Raw genomic sequence first — 26,098 nt, forward strand, 5'->3', positions numbered from 1 at the left:
GAGAACTTCCTTGCCTGACTATGGGTATAAAAAAACAATGAAACACAATAGAATGAGAATTGACTTGTGTAACTCTGCCAAGCCTGAATGAGAAAAGAGGAGGGTTGAGTGAAGGGCTAGCTACCTTTCCCTGTAAAAACCTGAAGGCTACAGATGCGTCAACAGAAGTAAACCAAGAAATCTCACCCATGAGAAAAGATGGACCTTCCACCAGGAGGACCTATAATGCTGGGCAGTAAAAGCCAGAAACACACAAAAGCTATCTTCCAACCACCAACCTGTCACTACCATCAGAACATGAATGAAGCTGGAAACACTGCACAAGTAGCTAATGAGATAAGGAATTACCTTCCTGCCAAACTCAGAATTAGCTAATCAAGATGGAATGAATCTGGCCATAGCCATCTTGCCTCAGGAGAGTTGTTGTTATACTCAGGCCATGAAGAAGATGATGCGCACCAAGGAAAAAGCAAGGTCCTGAAGATCAATGCTGCTAGAACATCATCCATCATAGTAGAAGGCAAAGTGCTAGAGGAGACAGACAACTTCAGCAACCTGAGCAGCATAGTGGATAAGAATGGTGGGACAGAAATCTGGTGTGAGAGACAGGATAGGCAAGGCCAGAATAACTTTTCTCCAACTAAGGAATATTTGGAGCTAAAGAGACCTTGATCACACCCAGGATCAGGATATTCAACATCAATGTCAAGTCAGTCATAAGTCAGTCCTACTTTACAGCACAGAGACATGGAGGACCACTGCTACCTCAAACAAAAAAATACAAACATTCATTAACACCTGCCTGCGACAGATCCTCAAGATCCAATGGCCTAATACCATCAGCAACAAAGAACTGTGGCACATACTGAGCAACAGACAGCAGAGAAAGCGATTCTCCAATGAGATGGAGATGGAGAGGGCATACACTCTGCAAACCACTGTCAAACATCACAGGACAACTCCTCAAGTGGAACCCCAAAAGGAAAAGAAAGATAGACCATGATGGACCACGTGTTTACAATCTATAATGTTGCCATCATGACTGCCCATACTGTAAATCTACCACATGCTTGATTCTATATTACACACAATATCTACTGCATGTGTTGACTGTTAGGCCCCCTGAGGCACATTTGTGATTTGTGATATCGGGCTATGTAAATAAAACTTGAACGTGGTGAACTGTAAAACCTCAGGTAACACTGTTGTGTGTAGGCTCAATCCTCTCAAGCAAAGCCAATGATCATGTGTGGGGGGACCTAGGGCTTCTGTCCTTCCACAGCTGCATACACTTTCATACACAGGTGAGTTTTAAAAGACTGAGCTAAGAGGAACTTGTGGGGTTTGGGAGTACTGTAACAAAATCGTGGGATGCATCTTTACCAACTTCACCCACATGGATAGTAAACCTCTGGGATATGTATGTATACAAAATAAAACAGTTTACAGTATCCATAAATAGTGATAAAATAAAACTGTGATGTCTTCAACCTTTCAATGTTTACTGTCTTCACTTTAGCCCCTTTCACACAGACACTGCATTATATACGTTTGAAGACCCTTGATTATGGCACTTTTTCTTGTTTCCACTGGACCAAACAAAGATATCATAATACCGCCCCAGTGTATGTTTTTAAACTGCATGTTGGTACAGTGGAATCAGAGGTGTGACAACAGTGTTGGCTCCCTATTTTACACAGATGTTGATTCAGCTCTGTGACTACCTCCTCTAATGGTCTAAAGGTGGGACAACAAGACACACCCCCACCCCAATTCTGCCTTTATTCCATTTAAACAGAACAACGAGGCAGAATAATGACACAACATTCCTACCTTGAACAGGCTGTGTAAAAGGGGCCAATGCCATTAGATGGGTTTTTGTTCTGACCATTAACATATGCAGTGAAGTGATTTAGCTTATGTTTTTTATGAGTTCCAGGTCACAACATGTACATAAAAACACAGCATGATAGTGTCTGATAACAACATAACCAAGAATGAAATGACTGACTAATAATAACACTAAACAGCTAGTGTTAAGTTGTGCTGTTGTCTACAAACCTGAGGCTGTGACTGTCTATACCAGCCCTCACACTAATTCCTAAAAGCTAATAATGTCAGTACTGTTGTTCCATCATTATGTAAAGAGGTACAGATGTTTCAACTCAATCAAAAAATCAAGATGCAACAGAAAGTACAGTTCCTTCACTAAAATCATAATAAATACAATAGAGAAAAATGAGAACCAAGTGGTCATACAATATCATTTTACGTTATGTAACCAAAAACATAAATATCCTAATCTAAAACTCGGACAATACACCACTGTATCAAACATATAGTTTGTTTACATAGAAAGAAATTAAATATTTTCATGGACATGTTGTAGATTTTTTGATTTCTGTGTTGACTATGTGATCGGAACTAGTCGGTAAAGACAGAGGATTTCTTTTATTTCACAGTTGTTTTATTTGCAGTCACATTTTTAACTAAAACTGACACATATTAACATACAGTATCTGCACACATACCTCTGCATTAAATCTGTCTGTTTTGTGTCCTGAAGGTGGCACAGTGATACTTACTTGTCATTGATGTATTCCCCTTCTTTATGGATCTGGTTCTCCAAAGAAAAATTAAAATGGAAGTTCACCACTTTTTCATTATGGAACAGCTAGAGGAGACAAAACAACATAAATCACATTTCCTTGTTGTTAAAGTCTGGAATTCAACAGCAAGCATTTCTGCTCTGTGTTCCCGTGTCCTCATATGGAAATGATACCCCCTGGTTTTGCCTTAATTCGAATACTGTTAGGAATCTGTCCGTGCAGATGGAGAACAGCCAATTTGATCTCCCCATACAACATCAGCATTGTTGTACAGGATCTTCCTACAACAACGTTATACAGGATCTTCCTGAGGCAGGACAGATTCACACTGATCCAGACAGCAGCATGTTACACAACACAGAGCCACACTTTGAACAAAGACCCGCATTAGCTTTACTGCTTCTGACTCCTTCTTGTCTAGTGCTGGAACAAACTCATCTTTTCTACTGATACTTTTGAGAGTTTGATACAAACTGAGTTTACACTGGTACGTACTGCCTCCAGGAAACACTAATATACTGCACTCTAAAGTCTGACATGACATGCTCACCCTGCTCGTGTATACTACCAAACTAACTCCCTGAATGGAAGCATATACAACCTTAGATAGTGTTACAAACTCACTTGAATAAGAAATAAAAGCTCACTGTGCGTATGCTTTGCCCTCAGGGTTTACCATAGTTGTATGCCAGTAGCACAAAGTTGTACAAACCCATACATCCAACTGCTGCTGATGCCAGCTCTGGTACATACTCACTGCCTTCAGTGTTTCTCTACATAAACTGAAGCCTGTACCCCTGAGAACCCAACCTGGGAGCTTTAGGGTCAGACAGTGGACTTTGGAGGGACTAGCTGCTGTAGTTTGGTTAAGTTACACAAATTCTAGGGACTTAGTTGGTTAGTGTTATAACAACGGTTATGCATTTTGACAAAAATACTTGTATCATCTTCAAGCACCAATGCACATACCACTGTTTGATTTCATAAATTGTCAAGCTTTGTGTAGCCTACGGCTTCATATTTTGGAGGATACTGGCATAACATATGCCCTGCACTCTCGTTGCCCGGATGCACAACACTCAATACTGGAAATGCTTGACTCATGAAAAGGTCCAGACCTGATGTAAACCAAGGGAGATTAAAATTACTTTCTGTTGGGGTTTTTCTTGTATAAACAAAAGTAAAAGATTGGAGTGCCAATCAGACCCAGCACATCAACAGTACACATTCACCAAGAAAAAAACTGAACAAGGGGAGAATCCATCTTTAAAGCAAACAATGCAGGTCACAAATCCCTCCTGTTTTCAACAGAGCTACACTAGAAGGTGTGAAGGATCTCTGTACAAAGACAATAGCCTCCACCTCCCTTTTTTCTGTATGAAGTAACACTGGCATTCCAGCATCCCACCAACACACCTGTCCAGCCAGCTGAGACAAAAAGGAGCATTTCTGGTACCACATACATTTCTTCTCCTTTTAATGATAAAGAACTACATAAAACATTAAAAACAAAAACAATAATTTAAATTTTAATGACTAAACTTGATTTCAATTGGACCAAACTGTCAATTCAAACAAATACACGTATCATTTAAGATTACAATCTTTGTTGTTGTTATGTTGTGTGTTAATATGAGTTGCATTTAGTGTTGTTCACCTTACCTTGACTTTGGACCTGTACTCCTCATACTGAAGGTGTTTGATCATGTCAGGGAACCAAACAGACAGACCATAGTAACTGCGACAAAATGAAGATTTAGAGAGGACTGAGTCAATAAAAGGTGCCAGAATGTAACTTCAGCCCAAACAGAAAGATTGCAGATCCTTTATCACATACACGACATGAACTGACCTGAAAGCCATGCAGAACCAGATTATGGCCATGAGGAGTGTAACAAAGCGCAGCTCTGCAGACAGGAGCGACGCTACATTCCTCAACACCTGGGACAAACAGACATACAGCAGTGAACCAAGAACCAAGTCCCTCTAGGTTTAGTGCTACTGACTCTCTGCTCTCTCTCTTCAGATAAGGGTATATTTCACAGTTACACAGATTCTAAGTTTACATATTCATTAATCCTACAGATCTGTCTCTAAACCATGTTGTTATAGTGAGAAAACCTCAGCTCATAGTTTCAGGAAAAAGGCCTTGTGTGACCATTTTAAACTGAGTAGCATTTTGAGTTTTTCTAATGACTTATGTTTCATCCATCCAAGAAGTCATGAAACTAACTCATGTATTTAGAAAATTTACCAGTAGCAACATTTTAGACAAATCCAAAATTATCATACTCGTATGGGGGACCAGTCCTCAGGGAGGACAACACAGAATTATTTCATGCTTTAATGTAATCAATATTAATATCCACACCGTAAATTTTAACCAGTCTGATATTTAAGATCATGATTTCTCGACTCAGGGATCCGACTCACCGTTGCACAGGAACACACAAAACTGCTGGGTCTATATGTGTATTTAAAATCTATTGATTACTAAGGTGAATATAGGTAGAGTGAAAACGTGAAATAAAAATAAAACAGAAATGGAAGGATAATCAAATTAGCATGGTGAACTAACAGCAGATAAGATGAGCAGAGTGATATGGTGGAAGCAAGTAGTTTTAGTCTGTAACTATAATCTATTTGTACCGAATTTTGAGATGTCTATTGTAGTATCTGAAGTCCCATATATGGTTTCTATTTTTTGGGGTCATGTTTAAGTTAACAGCCACGGACATAAACATTTAAGTGTTAGAGAGAGGGGCCTTCCCTCCCTCCTCTCTGTTTCTTGGAAAAGTGAGGTCATTGAGTGAGATACAGACGTCTCACTACAGAACATGAAGACAACTAACCTAAATATACTGATGTTTAGAGAGAGAGATCCATATTGGCTCAGATCCTCTCACAGGCGACCGTGGTGCTTGATTTGATGCTGGACTTCTTTGTAATAAACTTCTTTATACAAGCAAGACAGTGTCAGCGGAGACCTCTTCATCATCTTCACACCATCACTATCCAATATACAACACTATCGATGGCGAAAATTAAAGTTTACTTATTTTATCATCAACCCTTGTCACAAGCAGAATGTTAGGATCGGCCTACTGTGAGTGATGGGAGGTCTGGCTGTTTTCAAAGATTCAGCTTTTGGCTCGCTCTTAGAAGGCTCTTATGGCTCCCAAATGGCTCTTCATTTAGTTGCACTCGGGGGCCTTCTATTTTAGCCTAATTTAGCAATTATGAATGGTTTGTGTGTTGGTGAGCAACTTTTTATTCAGTGTTTTCATAAAAGCTTTATTTCTATGTATTTTTTTTATTACAAAAAATACACTGCTACTATTGTTTAACATTTCAGTCAAACCTTTAAATGAACAACTGAACACTCGCTGTCTTCGGAGCGTCTGGTATGGTCCTAGTCTGTCCTCGCATGTGATTGGCCACATGCTGTGGCCATCAAAATAAAAAAGTTCTGCACCTGCCTGCATAGATTCTCAGCAGGGCTGAGCACGAGCAGCTGGAGATTCGGCTCTCCTTGACAGGAGTCGGCTTTTTTCGTTCGCTACAAAGAATCTGCTCTTAGAGCCGGCTCGTTCGAGAATGACACATTGCTGTAATGCAGACAGCTGAGGTTGCGGTGGTAACCATAGGAAAAGCTGGATCCAGGTGGAAGCCGTGCCTCTGCTTTACACGGTGACGGATTCTGCCGGTGTTCTGCCGAGTTGCAGTTCAGTTTTAGTTAACATTTTCTGGATAACTTTAGAGGAGGTTGGTGTCGGCCACAACTCTAAAACTGTCAAAAAATCTTCAGGATAAAAACACATTATTATCGAAAAATAGGTTATAGGTATTCGGATACTTTTGTTCCTTTGGCTTAACTTGACGTTGCTTGGTTTGAGGAATAAAGAAAGAATACTTACGCGCATAGACAAAAGAAAAAGTTATTTGCGGTGCACATGGTGGAGAGAGAACAAAGGAACAAAGAAAATTAAAGCGCAATGGCGAGTGGCTGTGTAGCTTGGAACTGATTTCAATCAAAGGCGTTTTTCTTTTGTGCGCACCAGTTTTTATTTTTTTGATCATATTGTCAGGTTTAAAGGCGGAGTGAGGTGGACTCGGCCAATCATGATTCATTGTACTCACATGACTATTGATTAACTGATAAGTGCAAAAGAATAAATTGTGTTCATCATTAGTAATAAATGAGTGGCATTACAAGACATGAAGAATAATCGTGTGATTAAAATACCTGAAAAACATTGCCTAACTTATTTAGTTATGCTTATATTAGACATGGTCAGTAGATGGCAATATGGTTCAATGGCAGACGTGTGAATTAATTCCTCACATTATTAGCTTAGCAACATCGTAGAAAATTCTGATTTTCAATGAATTACTTGTAAACAACTACATAAAATGGTTTGCTTTACAAAATGGACAGACAATTATTTCATATAGTTTGAAGCTAAGGAGAAATGTGGCAAGGTTTGCCTGGAATGTGACATAATGTTTTCAGGTTACTTTCTTGATAAAGTAACAGTTGAAAGTTTAATGCAGAGACGTTTGTTGCATAGAATGAAGATTTGGAGAGTGTTTATTCATAAATTCCAAATGAACTGTGGTCCATTTGAATAGATTCTCCTGATCAGGCCATTTGACCTTTGACCCTGGCTTGGGAGGAAGAGTTCTGTATCCACTTCTTATCACAGAATGTTGGGGAGGCTGAAGAGAGGATGGGGGTTCAGGTCGTAATTCTTAGTACTTTTACCTTGGTGCAGTTCAGGGAATACATTCCTGTCTTTTCTATGAACTGGGTGATAGCCTGATCATAGGCTGATGCCAGATGTTGCTACATACCACTGAGGACCACAAAATCTGATCCTATCAACTTCTACACAGTAACTTTAATGTCACATGAAATGTGAAATAAAATAACTTATAATCAAAGAATATGTTAACAAAAAACACTACTGTTATGGTAGCAGATTCAACAAGAGAACAAAAGCAAACCCAAATATCCCCACCCCCCAGGTCTGAACCACACACTAGCTACATACCTGTCTGCAGAGTGTTAGTGAGCGTACAGCCCATCGCTGTACAGCTGTTCCTGTTGCACTCTGAATCTCAATAAACTCATCCTCTGCTGTTTTAGGAGCCTTAATGTGAGTCACCTGCAATGGTCAAAGAGAAAGAAAATGTGAAAGAACATCTGATCTTTGTCAAGGTAACATCTCCTGAACATAACAGTTTCTTTTAACATCAGTCTGAGATTTTGTCTTTTGATTTCCCACCCTTTAATTCACCTCCTGCACCTTTTTGTCAGATTGAAATTCCAGTGAAAGCTTTTAAATGTTTCCTTCCCTAATCTCAATGAAATCAAGTAATTCAGATGAGATATCTAAAAAGTGGAGTTGTGTACAGCCTTATACCTGGCTCAGTTTGCCAGTCAAAACAGATGTAGCTGTTCAATACAGAGATTTGACTGTTTCTTATTTCCATGTAGACTATCTGCCATTCAGAAAATTCCCTGGCATGAGCTTCAGTGCTGTGATATGATGTTGTCACTGAGAACATTTCCACAGTCAGGAGAGTACCAGTTGGTATCTTGGTCATAGTAGGAGTGTTTCTCAGACTGTTGACAGTCAGACACCAGAGATGCCTGGCTTCACTCAGTCTGCTGTTGCTCTACCCTTCATTTCCTTCACTGTCTCTACCTCCATCACAGTTAGCTTGGTGGTTCGGTCATTTTAAGAAAGTTTACTGTCTGTCACACTGCTGCTCCTGCCCAACTGAAAACACAAGTACTGAGTTAATATCTGATGATGTTCTTGATGAGGTACATTTTGGCAACAATAATTTAATCACCAGATCTGAGGTAAATGTGTGTGTGTGTGTGTGTGTGTGTGTGTGTGTGTGTGTGTCCACAGTATTGACAAGTGATGTTAGTGGTCCATTACTACAAGCAGTGTGGTTGGTATTGTTTTCACCTTGTGTGTCATTATGGCAGTGTGTTACTGTAAAAGTCTGGGTGTTACTTGTGTCTTTTCTCTCTCTGTGCTGCTTTTTATATCTGAACATATTAGTATTGTGTTACTTTCAGGTACTCACAGTAAAGACTTTTTCTGGCTGTCCCTTGGCCCTCCAGTTGGTGTCATGAACCTGCTTCAGGATCATCCATGCCTCATCATGCTTGGCATTCTGCTCAACACACGGAAACACAGATACAAACACACACACATACAAGCATGCACACAGTTTGTTTGTGTCCTTTACATATTGTGCACGCATGTATTTGACTCCCCCCAGTAGCCTCCATCAGTTAGCAGCAGTGAGAGCTGAACATGTCTACAGTCTCACCTCCAGGAGGAAGCGAGGACTCTCAGGCATGAAAGAGAGTCCGACCAGAGAGGTGATGGCAGGAAGAGCCGCAACCAGGACAAATACCCGCCAGCTGTGGAACTGGAACTCTGTGCCCATACTGAAACCCCAGCCTGTGCACACACACACAAACATTTCAAGCTTATGACAATCTTTTTTTGCCGCCAGTCATTCCCTTGACATTCACAATACAGTACAATGTAGAATATAGTCAGCTGATTTAAAAGCTCCATTCAGACACCTTGTGTTTCAGGACTGTGGATTACTGTGGCCACACCAAAAAGTCTGTTGTAGAGAAACCTGAGGCCTGTACTATGAGGCAGGATTTGGAGTCAGGCAGGTAACTTCCTGGGTCCTCAGTTTTACAACAGTGGTTAACTTCTTACTGAATAAAGATTCCTGACAGTGTTGGTGCTTTTACTCTTATTCCGTCAGTGCAGCTAAGAACAACATGAGGAGACTATGAAATGAAAACTAAACCCTCTGATGTCTTTCATCATGAAAATAATTCACTTTGATTGATTTTTACTGAACATCTCAGACTGACTGATGAGAGGCAAACGACTGTTCTCCTTCTCTCTCTCTTTTCTGCTTCAGCAGATCAAACACTCACATGACCTGGGCCTTTTCATCAGCCAAAAAGAAAAAGACTCCCTCTGTTAAACACCCTTAGACTTCTTTTGCATTTCACTTCCTGTTGTCACTATAACCACATGTACCTACAGATATCAGTGTTAAATATTCTATTAATGATGACGCTGCTTCTCATGAACTCGTCCTCTCTCACAGCTGAGAGGTAAACTCAGAGTTAACTGAACCATACTAGATGTAACCTGCTTCATGGTGCAGCTCATCCAGGACAGCTGACAGCTGTTAGACTCAGCTCAGTGAAGCCTGGTAACAGAAAGACATTGTGGGTATGTGGAACTTGCTTCAAAGCTGAAAATGAAAAGTCCTCCACAGCCCACAGGTGTTTTGACTTGTAGATGATTAGACCTCTGCTCAGGTTGAAAACAAGCAGACAGGGAGCTATTTGAGGTCACTGGACACAAAATTTAAATAACATTAATTAGGGTCTAAGTTGCCAGAATCACAATGGGATGGCTGATGGTAAGACATATGTACATGGTGTAGAGGGCAAAGTTCAGATTTGTCCCAAATCCATGCTACATACTAATTCTTATACTGATACTGTCCAGCACATACTAATCAAAATAGTATACTGTTAGTATTAAAAAACATACACAACTGATTTATACAGAAACTGTCACTAATATCTGAGAGTCAAGTTTCCATCAAATGTCAGTACAGGTTAAACTTCACAAACAGGAAGCAAAATGACTTCAGGTTGGTAATTCTTTTTGTATAGTATCCATCAACAACACACTAAGAATTTTTTGTGCATACTCTCTGATTTGGGTGTATGTCAGTTTGTCAGTATACACTAAGAATCTTTTTAGGATCAGTAAATTGTCTGGGTTTTAAATGTTTGTCTATTAAGAGGTCAAAATGAAATGAAATAACCTGTGCAGGGCTGTTAAAAAATGACCGATGGAATATTTGAGATCAAACAATCAATGAACAAGCCTCAAACAAACATAAGAATGTAAATTGTCAAGATGAGGAATTGCAACAGGCCAGTCACACTGCTGCAGGTGCCTTCATCGACAGCAGGATTGCCCTGACCCTGACACACAATACACAATACAGTCTGGGTGTAGCTAATGAGGAAGATAAAACACTTGTCAGTTTGTAAGGACTTGATAATTAAATAATGTCTGCAATCACTACTGGCAGCACTATGTAAAACCAAGGTCCTTTCCTGATCCTGCTGTTCATCACACCTTCCCGTGTTATTTCTGTCACTCTGTGTGTCAGCAGACTCTAGAATGCTAATAAATACTACACTACACTACAGCACTCCTTGAATTAAGGACTTGAGAGTTTTCTTCAACACTAATAAACTGGAAACTACCCGTGTGTTTTTATTGCAGACATAGATTCTTGTTGACATATGATACTATTGCAGGTCATTTATCCAAAAGACACAAATTGTGCTAGTTTGTGTCTGTGTGTATGCATGAGAGTATAGTAAAATACATCCATAAGTTCAAGGTAAATACAGCCTGGCTGAGGACTCATTTTAATTTTTGGAAAGTAAATATATGTGTTTATTTTTTAATATAGGACCAATTCCTTGCATGTTGCAAAAGTTTTGTGCTAATAGTGATTGGCATGTTTAGTTAATAGCTGTTTTTCTTGTGTTTTTATTTCACTCAGTGTAGTAACAGAAAAACAAAGCTTCTGTGTAACACCTGATCCATGGGTGGCTAAGCTGCAGCAATTATAGAAGCTGTAGCAGTATAGTGCAGTGAAAATAATATAAATTTATTAATAATACATAAAGTAAATATATTAGTAATGTTTGATGTACGATGCACATAGAATAACTTGAAAGCAGCATTACTACAGGTCAGAGGTCAGAGGCTGATGGGTCACAGACTACAGTAGTGTGGCATCAACTGAAGACAAGCTGTATTACATGAACAACACATCAACAAATAAGTTGCTGGAAAATCCTGCCTCAGTTTTTGTGAGTAATTTGTTAGCAACATTTTTGCAATGCATGAAACAGAACAATTGTTAAGTCTAAAGAAAAAAATCTAAAAAAAAAAAAAAAAAAGCAGTTCAATTTGTTAAACTTAGCAATTTAAGAAAATAGAGATGTTACATGAAAATATATTTAGCAAAACGAATTAAAGATTGAAAAAGGTATTTGAATTTATTGTATACAAGATAAGGAACAAAGGAGTTGAGTGAAACTTTAATATTTCCTAAGAATAACTGAATGTCTTAAGTTATGCGTATGCATGTTTAATGTCAGTAAATTGCTGGCTTACTATTTTACTCATCCCCCCATGTTACACACAAGGCCACATCTCCTGCAGTTGTTGCTCCCCACTGCTCTGTAGCATCAGTAAAATGTTACATGTTTGTAAGGAGCAGGGTTTTTCTCTGAGTGACTGCAGGAAGCAGATGCAGCTCTTTATCCCTCCGTTCTTACTGCAAGCTGTACTATATTATTGCAAGATATAACTATAATCCACAATCACAGGGATTTTTCTCTGCTTCAGGTTCAGCTACAGTATTTGATGGTATGATGTACAATCTCAAAACTGAATATTAGACATTAATGAATGCTGTATAGTACTCTATGATAACTGTCTACATAATGCTTAATCGAAGTTCTCACCATATCTGGGAATGATGCCCCAGGCAGTGAATGAAGCATAGATACCACCAATCATCCAGAACATACACAACCAGGACAGATGCTCTCCTCTCTTGTCCATCTGAAGAAACTCAGAGAAGTATGAGTACACGATCGGCACTGTTCCACCAATGCTGAGAACACAGAGACAGAATGAAAGAGTAAGAAGAGAACTGTAATTACAACAAATAATTTAAAAATGTGAAATTTGAAAGTAAAGTGAAGGATAAGCCACGAACACACAGATGTGTTACTGCAGCAGAGAGTGTTACTTCTCCCTCTGAGGCAGTGAAGGTGGTTGTGTTAGTGTCTGAGTACCACTTTATGTGCTGTGCTCAGTGTGTGACCTCCTTTATAAGTGTGGCTGTGGAAGTGTAGAGGAACACTGTGTGTAATAAAGCATGAACCTAACTCTGCATATGGACTGTGTGGAGCTTGATTTGTTGCATGATCTCTATATCAAAGAGCTGCATTGATGATATCCTCTGATACAAATGATGCTGCAATAGGAAATGTGACATAGTGGTGGCTCTAAACAGCAGTGAAGGAAACTCAAATTACCCAGAAATCCTGGTGAAAATAAGTTTTAAAGGTTAAAAGAGGAAAAAATATCTATAGCCCGGGCATCAGAGTCTGATCCTCAGATGTAGGATTAGACTTAAAATATCAAAATTTGACTGTTTTATGAAAAAAATATAGTATGAAACTTTAGCCCATCAGGACATTAACATTTTAAACATCTGAAATTTTACAAGCTTTCCACATGTGTGTATGTTTTCCTCAATCCCAGGTCCTCTACCAGGTTCTGAGGGTTCTTCTGAGTATCTCCTCAGATGTTGTACCTGGAATCTGCTGGAACCACTCTCCCTGTTTAGGGGTCACAGCCCCCAGTGCCAAAGGGACCACTTTGGACCTTCACCTTCACCTTCTACATCTGTTGCAGCTGTTCTTTCAGCCCTTGGTACTGCTCGATCTTCTTGTGATCCTTCTCTCTGATGTTCCCGTCGGCTGGGATCCCTATCACTACTGCCCGCTTCTGCTTGTCAACTACCACTCTGTCTGCTTAGTTAGCCAGCAGCTGTTTGTCAGTCTGGAACTTGAAGTCTCACAGGATCTTAGCTCTGTTGTTCTCAACCACTTTTGGTGGTGTGACCCATCAGGATTTGGGGACTTCTGATCCATCAGCACAGATGTTGCTGTACTCTATCCTAGCCACTTGGTTATGTCTCTCAGTGTATGCTGTCCCATCTTGCATCTTATGCCCCATGTTCTGGACTGTCTCAGGGGCTTTGCACTTCTCTAACCACTGGTAGGATTTCTTGATGTGACCCACTTCCATTTAAGTCTGGAGACTGTGCTGATCCTCCATCACGTGAGCTGTCTGGCTCATTATCTGCTGTAGGATTAACCTTTGTTTCTCTGTTCTGACAGTAATATACAGAACTACTTCCTGCAGTACAGTGTTTGTCCCAATGATGCATCAGGCCTGTGAATATTCTCATTCCTCCAGGTCATAGTTATCTCAAGGAAAGTTTTAATCGAAAGCAACTGGACACAGTTGTGGTGTAGAAGACATTTCACCTCTCATCCAAGAGGCTTCATCAGTTCGTGTTCCCAGCTGACCAGGCTGGGACTGGTTGTATGTTGGTATGTTGGTATGGTATGTTGGTGGTCCAACATACCATACCAACATACCAACATACAACCAGTCCCAGCCTGGTCAGCTGCGAACACGAACTGATGAAGCCTCTTGGATGAGAGGTGAAACATCTTCTAGACTATAACTAAGTCCAGTTGCTTTTGATTAAAACTTTCCTTGAGAATGATGCATCAGAGTAACACAGTTTGAAGACAGTGGGTGTGGTTGCGACACCTATGGAAACTGTTTGCATTAACTTTCAAGGCTTCATTTGTTTCCACTGCTGCAGGAAATGGAAATGGCTTCTCATATTTACACAAGTTTCAGTTTTGGTGACTTTTTTTAAATATCGGATGACCTGGTGGGCAGGGCCTTTTTGTTTCACAACAGACAAAGTAAGTACCCTTCATCAGCAAGGGTTATCAAGAGACTGTGGTCTATGTCTTTGGGTTAGTTCATCAATAAATGACATGCTCAGTAGTCAAACAGCTTGTAAGTAAAGCTTGACCTTTTTTTCTTTTCTCTCTTTTTGTGACAAATGTATCTCTCATATGAATTATGACTAATACCTGATTCATAATGCATTACAAAATGTACAAAATGCATTTTGTTGTAATGTTTTACAGATAGAAATCATATGCTTATAATTCATAACATTTAATGATAATGTGTCTGTAAAAACAATTAAAATGGAAACAATCGATCTACTGTATCACCTACCACCTAAAGGACAAGTGTGTGTTTGTGATTGTTACCCAATGCCAGACAGCAGCCTGAAGAAGAGGAAGAAGCCGTAGCTTTGGGCAAATGAAGACAGGAAGGCAAAGACACAGTTTATAGCTAATGCCACAGTCAGACAGCGCCGACGGCCAACTTTGTCTGCCAGACCACCCCACAGGAATGCTCCCACCATCATGCTCACAAAGACGATCAGACCTGCACAGAGAAACAGAGATTACCTGTGGGTTCTCATATTAATAATAAAATTATTAGATATTAGTCTGGTGAAGAAGATTTGTAACTTATGGCTAAACAAGGTAAAGAGAAGAGGTAAGAGGTTTTTCCCCAGTTTGCATATTAGCTGCATGCTAATTGCTATTGGCTTGATGATCATGAAGGGGGTGTGTTCCTCTTCTGGTTGGACTTAAATATAAGAGAAAAACTCTTTTGTGTTTGTTCATATTCATATTTTTGATGGTTTATGCAATTTATTAAATAATGTCGATTTCAATTAGACAAAAAATTATCATACAGTTAAGGATGAGAGAGTGTGTCACAATCAGCTGAATTAGACCTAAAAAAAAAATCAACATGGTGTTTCTGTCTTCACCCAGTATAACCCTGACTGGTGCCAGATACTGGCACAATGGCATCATTACACCCCAGTATGCAGATGGTCATGCTACAGGGGAGAGCTGACTGTGTGACTAATCATATCCGCATATACTGTACAAAACACATAATGTTAAATACATGTGCATGAATCAAATCCTTAGGCCTAGCCATAGTAAGGATAGCTATAATGTGTATTTTCTGTAACTGTGTCCCTGGAATCTAGAGCAGTGCTACAGCTCTTTCCAAGGTCAGGACAGCATATCGATATCGCTAACTGTGTCTGCTGAACACAAACACAGACTTGGCAGAAACGCTGCTCTGGATCAAACTGAGGAGAGGTGGGAGAATGGGGGTGAGTGTAAGACAGGCTGAACAAAAGAAAAGGAAAAGATGGTGTAGGAGGAGGAGAAAGAGACCAAGAGAGAGAGAGGTGAGGTAGAGAGGAAAACAGTGCAGATATGTGGGAACTCAGATCAATCTTAGATGAATTCAAGTCAGAATCAAAATCTATTCAGTTTGATCCCTCATTCCCAAGAATGAGGTCAGTCTATCTGTCTGATCGCAGTAAAATTGGATAGACAAACAGAAAAGGGAGAAGGGAAACATTAGACAGCATGACATAAGAGGGTGAAGATGGACAGATGGTAACAAAAGAGAGAGAGACAGTTGGGAAGACAATATCCTTGATTTGTTTCTCTGCTACACCCTCCACCCTGTCTGCTGCTGAGTCAACTGTTTGCAGAGGGAGAGACAAGGTCTTGCAGAGACTGGCTGATGATAAACATAAATACAAACTGAAAAGTACCAGATGTTAATTCAGTGTAATGTAGCAGTCAATGTAATGTGTTCATGTTCCAGTAGAGATCTATTAAGGCCCCCTCTTTACTTTAAATTACTTTTCACATGATTATCCATGGTAGTAAATACAGACATACTGATCTGAGCTGTGGTGTACAGACAACTCAGCCAACAACCAACTTTTTAATCAGTTATTATACAGTAGCAAGAAAAAGTATGTGAACCTTTCTGAATTTCATGATTTTCTGAAATTAATTTGTCATAAGGCAGATTTTGTTTTTCTGAAGCCATTCTGTTGTATACTGAAGAATTTTTTATACACTTGGGAATTCATCTTCTCCTCAGTGATTGCAAGCTGACCAGGCCCTGATGCAGCAAAGCAAAAATGATGTTTTCATGATGATGTGCAGTGCCCTTTTTACACCAGATGTAGTGCTGCGTGTTCTTTCCAAATAGTTCAATCTTAGTTTCATCAGTCCACAAAACATTTTGCCAATACTGCTGTGGAGTGTCAATGTGCTCTTTCACAAACTTCAGGCGTGCAGCAATGTTCTTTTTAGTAAGCAGCAGCTTCCTTCATGGTGTCCTGCCATAGACACCCTGCTTGTTCAATGTTTTACATGCTGTAGACTCATGAACACAGATGTTAGCCAGCTTCCAATGATGCCTTCAAATCTTTGGCTGTCACTCTGAGTTGTTTCTTTACCTCATTGATGGGTCTTCATTGTGCTCTTGGGGTCATTTTGACTGGGCGCCCACTTCTTGGTAGAGTAGCCACAGTCCCAAAGTGTCTCCATTTGTAGATTGTTTTCCTAACTGTAGACTGGTGAATTTCTAAAGTCTTTGAAATGACTTTATAACCCTTTCCAGCTTTATGTAAATCAACAATTCTTGATCGTAGATCCTCTGAAAACTTTTTGGTGAAGCATGGCTCACATAAGCGTATTCTTCTTGTGCAGAGCAAACTCAAAAAGTTTTTATCAGTCAAAGTAGTTCTAGGCCACACCTTTCTTAATTTTCTTAACAAGACTCCGGGTATGCTAAGACCTGACTCCACTTAGCTTTTTTGAGGTCATTAATTCAAGGATTCACATACTTTTTCCACTAAGCACTATGACGTTTTTATGGTTGCTCTCAATAAAAACATTATTGTTATTATTTTAGGCACATTATATTTGTCAATACCCTTGACTTTGATGACGATCAGATCACATTTTATGACAAATTAATGCAGAAAACCAATTAGTTCCAAAAGGTTCACATACTTTTTCTTGCCACTGTATGTTATTTCCCTGTGATAGACTGGTGACCTGTCCAGGGTGTGCCCCACCTCTCACCCAATGTCAGCTGGGATTGCTCCTCCAGCCCCCAGCATCAGCAGTGCTGCAGCACTCAGCTCTCTGCTCCTCCCATTTTAACCGAAGTCTTTTGGATGAGAGGTGAAAACGTCTTCAAGGAACATAAAAGAAGAACCATTTGCCTTCGACTCTGCACTTAAGGCTACCATGACCTGGATGACTGAGAACCTACACAGACATACTTGTTAAAAGGACATTTTTTTCATCACTAAGTACTGCTCATAGGGGAATGTTGGTTCTCTGTAAATAACATTATAAAGAGTATGGTTCAGAATTGCTCTATATAAATAGAGGCCTGAGATAATGTCTCTCTGATTTGGTGCTGTATAAATGAAATGGACTTGACACTCCCCATCCAACAAGCTGATTCATTCCTGCCTCCTTTGTGCCCATTAGCTAATTAGACTGCAGGAGTAATGTGAAGATTTACATAAAAGCTTGAAGGAAATCACTGACTTTCCCTTGGCTGTGTGTGTTTGTGACTGATGAAAGGCATTTGACTACTGAAACAATAAATATAGAGAGTAGCAACCAAATCAGAGCAACAGAATAGAATTCAAAAGCCTCCTCCTCACTTACAAAGCCCTTAATGGTCAGGCACCATCATACCTTAAAGATCCCATAGTCCCTTACAATCCCACTAGGACAGTGCACTCCCAGAAGGCCAGTCCAGGAGACAGACACCCTGTGTACCTTTAAGAGTAAGCTTAAAGCTTTCCTTTTTGATAAAGCTTATAGTTAGGGTTGGCTCAGGCTTGAACCATCCCTTAGTCATGCTGCTATAGACTGCCGGGAGATCTCCCATGATGCACCAAGGTTCTCTCTCTCTCTCTCTCTCTCTCCTCTCTCTCCTCTCTCTCCATCAGTATGGATTCATATCCCATAAATACATGTTACTAACTCAGTATCTCCCCTTTCCTGTAGTATTGTGCTCTTCCGTCTCTCTCTCCGTCTTCTGTCTCTCTCTGCAGGTATTTCTGCCTCTGGAGCTGTAGAGTCTGATCTGTGATGACAAGTCTCCTGCTGCTCCTACAACTCCACTCAACACCTGCTGCTAGAATTAGCAAATTACTTATACTGCTTCTAGTTTTATTGCTACGTCAGCAGTTAATACTTTAATTATTATTATTATCATTACTCTTACTGTATTAGTGGCATCACCTTACATCTTATATGGAACCTGTGTTATGCTATGTTCTTCTCTCGTTATTCTTTACCCCCTGCCCCCTTTCTTAACCCAACCGGTCGAGGCAGATGGCCGCCCACCCGGAGTCCGGTTCTGCTCGAGGTTTCTGCCTCTTAATGGACGTTTTTCCTTGCCACTGTCGCCTAGTGCTGCTCATGGTGGGATCTGTTGGATCTCTCTCTGTAAATACCTATTTCAAAGAGTATCGGTCTAGACATGCTCTATATGAAAAGTGCCTTGAGATGACTTTTGTTGTGATATAGCGCTATATAAATAAAATTGAATTGAATTGAATGTACCATAAATTCTCAAGTAAAGCCAGAGTCTCATCTGATAGCCTTCCAGTCCTTTTTTTCCTTGACCTCTCCTGAGTCTTCACATTTCTTCATAACAGCTTGAATACCACATCTTGAGTATCCAGTTTGTTTGCTGATTTCCCTTGGAGAGTGGCCTTGCTGATATAAAATTACAATTTTATATCATTTGTAAGTCATTTGTATAAAATTACAATTTTATATCAGCAAGTCTGTTAAATTCTGTGGTCTTCATGTAATGAAGGAAAATGAGAAATAAAGCTGTGTTATTGTCAGTCCCTTTACTGTGTAGTTTGTTTTGATTCCTGTTTTATTCTTTTGGTTTTCCTTACTTCCTGTTTGTGTTCATTTTAGGTGTCTTGTCTTCCCCTGTGTGTGATTGCCCCATTGATTTCACCTGTGTCTCATTATCTCCTCCCCTCCTGTGTATATAAGCCTGTCTCCCCAGTGTGTCTTTGTCAGATTGTCTGCATCCTAGTGTGTAGCTTTCCGGTGTTTTCCCTGTGATTAGTTCTTCGTGATTTTGACCAAGTTTGTTTCTTGAGACTCAGTTTTTGCCTTGCGATTTTGTACTTCTGCCTGCCTTCACTTATTGTTGTGAATAAACCGCCTCACCTCATCCTACTGTCTCTGGTCTGCTCTGTGGGTCCAGTTTTGTCTGTCTGACTCTGACAGTAATAAACTGAGAATTAATTAATTTTCTGATTTTTCTGGTCTACAACTACTGGTCTGGATACCTCATGTGGTGAATATCAGCCACACAAATATGGGCTCAGATTAGGATAAAAAAAATGTTGAGCTCGTAAAGTGATATTCACAGATAATTCCACTGGTGAGGTTACATATTTTTTGTGCTTTGTCAACATGTGTGTACAGATACTGAACAGGAAACTGTAAAACTCAAGGCTCAAAGTTCCCCCTCAAATTACAGGTAGAAATTTTGACCCTGTTTTTTCACCTTAATGTGACTGGACAATGACAGTCCAATCACAAAGCAGAAACCACACTGTTATCAACAATAAATCTAAATAAAGTTCTTACCCAACATTCCTTTCTCTGCGTTGGACAGACACAGATCCTTTTCTGCAGATGGTAGAACAAAAGCAACCACATAACATTCAACTCCATCTGCCATTAATGCCAGACCGAGCACCATGAAGAGCGTCCACTGGAACTTCCCATGACCACAGTCTTCCATTATGTCCTCATACTGTTCAGATAACTCCTCCAGTTCAGAGACTGCATCTCTGGCTGCTTGACCTTTTGCCCTGGAACACAGATAGAGAAGCCATGAAAATTGTAAGAAAGTGTGAATGTGTGAATACCTCCAGCTGAAAGATTTGTGTTTCTGCTTTGTCAGGTCAATGGATTTCTCACACTCATCTGACTGAACAGATAAGCTCTTATTTTAATTAATCCAACTGTCTCCACAGCCACTTAACAACTTTTGTTTCACTTGCATGGGTTCTGAGTGGCTTGCAAACACTGGTGACCTACAAATGTGTGATTTAATAACTTGATCAGTCATTGATTTTTCTGTGCATGTGTGCAGCTGTTTGTCAATCAAAGCTTTGGATAAAGAACTCGGAGAAAGAACTGAATCTTCAGCAGTAAAACAGCCCCCTGTGATGATTTTCTGTTGATTTTTTGGATTTTTCTCTTCTTACCTCTTTGAGATTCAAACTGGTATTTAATTGAAACTTAATGAAATTGAATAGGGGATCTTTCTTTAGTAAAACTGCTAACAAGTCAGAGACATCTGAAATATGACAAGGTGCCCAAACTACATCCAACATCACAAGCCGAAAGGGCTGGGAACCTTTTTTAATCTTAATGATGAAAATAACTGGTGACTATACTTGCCAGGCAAATGTAGTGGACTAAAACATACAATATTATTAGCTGGAATGTAGAAGAGAAGATGTATAAAGTAGAAATAGTGGAAATACTCAAGCACCTCAAAATTGTACAGTACAGTGAGAACAGTCATTAGCCCCAGAAGTGTGGTTTGCATACTGGTTACCTGTAAAGTCAAATATATGGGGTTTTTAGAATATGGGTTGAAAATACAAAACTCCTGGTATGGAATGAAAGTGTGTCTACAGATAAGCTGAGATCTGGGGCCTTAGGAGTCAGGTTTTAGAGGGAAGGTCTGAGGTAAGGATGCTGGAAATGAACTGGAGTTGGGGTGCTGACAGAAACTCACTCTACCAAATGACTGAGTGACACCAGGCAACATTCATGGTTTTCATATTAATTAAAATGACCAAGATAATTTATAACAACATCATTAGAACATTTTATAAAGAGCAAATTTGAATACAACTGCCAGAGCAACTACACAGTCAAGAACTGGTGAGAGACGTGACTATGACCAAGTTATCAAAGTTTGTAAATGCAGTGAGAATACAATCATTTCATACAGGAGACAAGCTTACAGGACACATCTACCACACATTCAATCCATGTTGGATTCTTTCATGTGAGACAGACCAAGGTCAGCAAACACACTGTATGAACTCACTCTCTCTATTTCAGTCTCTTTCCAACCTTGGGTTGGTTGGGGCCAAAGTTAGAGGACTAAGAATGTGACACCACAGTCTGGAGCAATGCTGCTGCACAGTTTCTATGGTTTCTGATTTACACATGAACAAAAAGAAAAAATCTACTGTGTCTCACCGTGCAGCTCTCTGTGCAGCCTTCACCTCATCAGGATGTGGTATCCCTTGGTATTCTCCTTCGTACATCTGATCCTCTTCATCGTGTCCTTCAGTCACATCACTTGCTGCATCCTCTTCCTGGGGAGGGTAGTCTGCTCGGTAACCATATCCATCATGACCATCACCTTCTCTGTATGTCCCAAAGTTGTCACCCCCTTGCTGTTGGTACATGTTGTTTTGGTAGGGGTCAGCCATCTTGGCTTACTAAGTCTGCTATGTTAAAACCTGATTTTACAACAGTTCTTGTGTTTGACTCGTTAGTTATGTCTAGTCTGGTATTGAGAGATAAACCTGCAGTTTGAATTTCAATTCTTCAATTGAAATTTTGCTAGGTAAGAGCAGGTATTCATAACATAAATTAGCTCAAGATGGAACATCTAGCACTGTGTGTCTGTCTCAGTTTCTAGTTTTAGTTGTTGTGGTGCTGGTGGTGACTCTACAGTCCAGTCAAATCTTGTCTTCAACTGTCACTCCTGAAAGCAGAAAAACAGGTTAATTTATTCTCAAATGACAGAGAGAAAGAGATACAATAATGGAACACCACATGGATTAAAAATCTTATATGATTCACCTGCTTGCAACACATGTCATATGATGTTAACAGGCGTCTGTTCTGTAGTTATCAAACCTGTTTGATGAATTTTTAATATTTACCCCAATAAAATTAATGAATATTGATGTCATTGTTTTACTGGCAATAATGTAACTAATTCTGCAGCAACATATTTTAAATTTGTGTTGTAGCTATTCTCGGGGTATGCCCACGTCAATGTTTGCATTTCACTGTTATTCAACAATATGATGTGTGTTTCATGGTTCAGCATGTGTTTCTGGGGTACAGTGGGGTAAATCCCAAAAATTCAATCACTTGTTTGTCCCCTAACAGACAGAGAATATATGCAGTGCAGGGAAGAGCTGAGTCTTTTTCTTGGTCAGGAGACTGACTGGCTTCCTGGCAAAGAAAACATCAATATGGTGGATATGACCCGTTCACCTCTGAGACAACACAAATAGGAAGGGAGGCTGAGGGCTCTATTTCATGTCGGCGCAGGGTGTAGGATCACATTGACGAGAACTGGTATTTTCCTGGGGTACACAAAATGTAATATTAGTGTCAGGCTACTTGTGACAAGGGAGGAATAACAAGTCCTTTTTTAAATATCTGAAAGAACATGAGGAAATTGACAGGTCCATTGATTCCCCCCCATCAGAAGCTACTAGCTGATGGTAAGGCAGTTCACCCAGTGTCACTGGAACAGTAGAGTTTTATGGCAAAGAGAATGTATTAGGCCTTGGGTATACACACAACAACTTTTTAGTAAGATCAATTCACTGTTGGTTTGGGTCTGCACATCTCACCAAACTTATCCAATAGTCTTATCAACAGTCACCATCCTTTTAAAGAGATTCTTAACACCCTGTTTTAGGTTTGGCATGCCAGATTCACATCTTTTAAGAAATCCATTCAGAACCCTGACAGACACCACTGCTGCACAAACCCCCATAACGACACCCCTGTGGTGACCTGCACCTCCTGATGACACTCCAAACCAAGCTGTGACAATGACTGCAGCCTGCTCTGCTCTATCTCTCACTCTGCCCAAACAAATCTCAGAGACTGCAAAAGACAGAATCAAAATTACAGAATCAGAGTCAGCGCACAATGGAGGTGAATAGTGAATGAGAATGAGATAATAGACAGTATCTCTTTGTACATATAATAATATAAAGAGAACAGTCTACACCTTCTCTATATGAAAAGTGCCTTGAGATAACTTCTGTTGTGATTTGGCGCTATATAAATAAAACTGAGTTGAACTGAATTGACCTTGAATTGTTATATAACAATTTTCATGGAAAAATTTTCTACTTCAGAAACACACCACATAAAAACTGTCCAAGGTAAAGTGTTGAAATTTGAAACTACACTGTTTTAGGAGTCAGAAATCTGAGACACAGTCAAAACATCACATGAACATTATTGTCGAAATAAACAGTATAAACCTTGATGTGAGTGTCCTGCCTGAAATGGACTTTGTACCTGGTTTTCATTATTTCACTTTGAATCATCATCAACAACACTGCAGGACGGTTAGAGACCAAGATATGTGTAATATATCCAACAGTACCTGATAACAAACTGGGACACAGCCACAGAAGGAAGGTAATATCACCTGTTGTATATAGAGTAGATAATTAGAAAAGCCTAGTGCTTGCTCATGGCGGGATTTGTTGGGTCTCTCTCTATAAATATCATAATATAAAGAGTACGGCCTAGACCTGCTCTAAATGAAAAGTGCCTTGAGATTACTTTTGTTGTGATTCGGCACTATATAAATAAAATTGAATTGAATTGAATTTAACTGAATTGAATTGAATAAACTGGGAATTATAATTTCAGTCTCAGTCATGTCATATTTATTTTATTTTAAAACAGTATGTATCCACATGTGGCCACAAGTGCGCTAGTTAATGCATTTATCCAATGAGATTTAAGAAGTGAGAGCACAGCAGAGACTTTGATTTCAGAATTACAAAGACTACAAGCATTGAAGTGCAGTGTTAGATTACAATTAGACTCTGTGATACAGACGTTACCATTGTATCTGTGCTCACTTGATTCAGATGTACCATTTGGTAAAATGCTATTCCCAATGATTTTCTGCTTTGTTTATCTAAGCTAAAATAGATTAAAGTGATACATAAAGAAATGCACTGTCTGTCTTGTGTGGTTGTGTGGTTTCTTCTACCTCTGAGGCCCTTGATGAAGACAGACCTTTACTCCATTAGGCTAACAGCAGTAAACCATTAGTGGCTGGGGTGATGGCCACTGAATTTATTGCTCTACTTGTACAGCTGTTTGTTAAGTTTTACCATGTCCTGCCTCTATCCCCTCTGCTGTACCCTAGATAACTCTAATACTACTGCAGGTTACTTTGACAGCTTTGTGTGTACTTTTTTACACAGGATAGAAAACAGAAAGGGAAACCTTCCCACTCATTTAATGTCTTTTTAAACTATTTGACACATTCACTCTCATTCAATCAGACAGCTGTCTACTCTTCATCTCCTTAAACATCTCACTAGCTGAGGTCAACAACAACTGGGATTTTAATTTTCACTAACATGTGATTTCCACTTTCTCTTTTCATTTGTTAGACTTATCTGACAAAACTGGCAAGTGAGCATGTGATCACACTTCAGGCTTACCTGAAGGTTACTACGTTATGCCTTTTTTGTCCCTGTGACTGTTCAGTAAACAAGCCTGAACATTTAAAGAGTGAAAGCTTTTAAGTATTGGATTGACAAACAGATCAACCGACTGACAGACTAATTGACCAATGGACTAGTCTATTTACTTGCTCATAACTGAGTGTTCAACTTATATCTTACGTGAAAACCTTACTGCCCCTTTTAACCACATCATGAATAAAGAAAGAAAGCAAAAAATCTAGTTTAAATATGTAAAGATCTAAATGCTTCAAGTAGGTGTTCATCTGCCGGCAGGAACAGAGCAGAGAGGAGGAGCAGAGCTCCCAGTGAAGAAGTGCACCAAAAGTGCATGGTAAGTGCTAGTCCAGCATGTGTTAGAGAGATTGTTGAAGATAGAGAGGGACGCTCCTGCTCTCATACTATTTAGGAGTTGGTTCCACCATTGGGGAACCACAAACCAGAACAGTCTGGACTAAGAATGCCTTTTGTGCAGGGGTGGTGATGTCAGACAACAATCCTTGGAGAAACACAGTGGCTGAGGAGCATAAGCTTGCGTGACTGAGTTCAAGTAGATGGTGCAGACCCAGAAGTCTATAGGTATCATTAGGTTCAGGTGGCCATGTTTAGCCAGAGGAGGTCAATGAGCAGCAGAGTGACATGTGACCTCTTAGACTGATCAGAGACCAGATGCACCGCTGCATTTTGGGCCATCTGTAAGGGTTTCATTGTGTATGAAGTAAGGCTCACTACAGTAGTCAAAGTGAGCTGGGTGGTGTACTGAGATAGGTAAGACCTGTTTTTTCTTATGTTGTTTAGTCTGAAGTGGCATGTCTGAGAGACACATGCAACATGGTCAGAGAAGAAGAGCTGCTCACCATGGTTTCTCATTACCTTGGCTGGTGTGAGAGAAGAAGAGGAGATTTGATGTTGATATTATGATGGAAAAGATGATTGGCTGGGATAACTAAGAGTTCAATCTTAGAGAGTGTTGTGATTCAGCCCATTCAAAATGGAGGATAAGACCAAATGGTTTCCTTTGTTTCACAGACAAAGGAGAGCCATTGAATGCAGTCTCCCAGCATATTACATCTTTTCACATCTAGGTGAGAAATCTCCAACTCCAGATGCAATTGGTCACTGCATGGCCATATTCTGTGATATCACCTGGCCATACAAAAGGGGAAGCACCCTTCTCTCCAAAAGTCTTCTCAAAAGTCTTCTCAAGAAGTCTCTGTCTCTTCTCAGCAAACTCCTCACACAAGGAGTTGAGCTCTGCTCTT

At 39.8% G+C, this 26,098-nt stretch overlaps 1 protein-coding gene across 1 annotated transcript in view; it reads right to left on the bottom strand.

The window, feature by feature from the left end:
* Nucleotides 1-26,098, bottom strand: part of LOC108902259 (synaptic vesicle glycoprotein 2B-like) — a 55,845-nt gene that overhangs the window by 8,885 nt on the left and 20,862 nt on the right. Inside the window, 10 exon segments of the mRNA XM_018704027.1 lie at nucleotides 2,586-2,674; nucleotides 4,272-4,347; nucleotides 4,462-4,550; nucleotides 7,664-7,777; nucleotides 8,715-8,804; nucleotides 8,964-9,097; nucleotides 12,238-12,389; nucleotides 14,650-14,830; nucleotides 19,927-20,153; nucleotides 21,565-22,078. Of these exon segments, the coding sequence (XP_018559543.1) occupies nucleotides 2,586-2,674; nucleotides 4,272-4,347; nucleotides 4,462-4,550; nucleotides 7,664-7,777; nucleotides 8,715-8,804; nucleotides 8,964-9,097; nucleotides 12,238-12,389; nucleotides 14,650-14,830; nucleotides 19,927-20,153; nucleotides 21,565-21,800 (1,388 nt within the window). The 5' untranslated portion in view covers nucleotides 21,801-22,078.

This window comes from Lates calcarifer, linkage group LG10 (genome assembly GCF_001640805.2).
Source record: "Lates calcarifer isolate ASB-BC8 linkage group LG10, TLL_Latcal_v3, whole genome shotgun sequence".
Lineage (NCBI taxonomy): Eukaryota > Metazoa > Chordata > Actinopteri > Centropomidae > Lates > Lates calcarifer.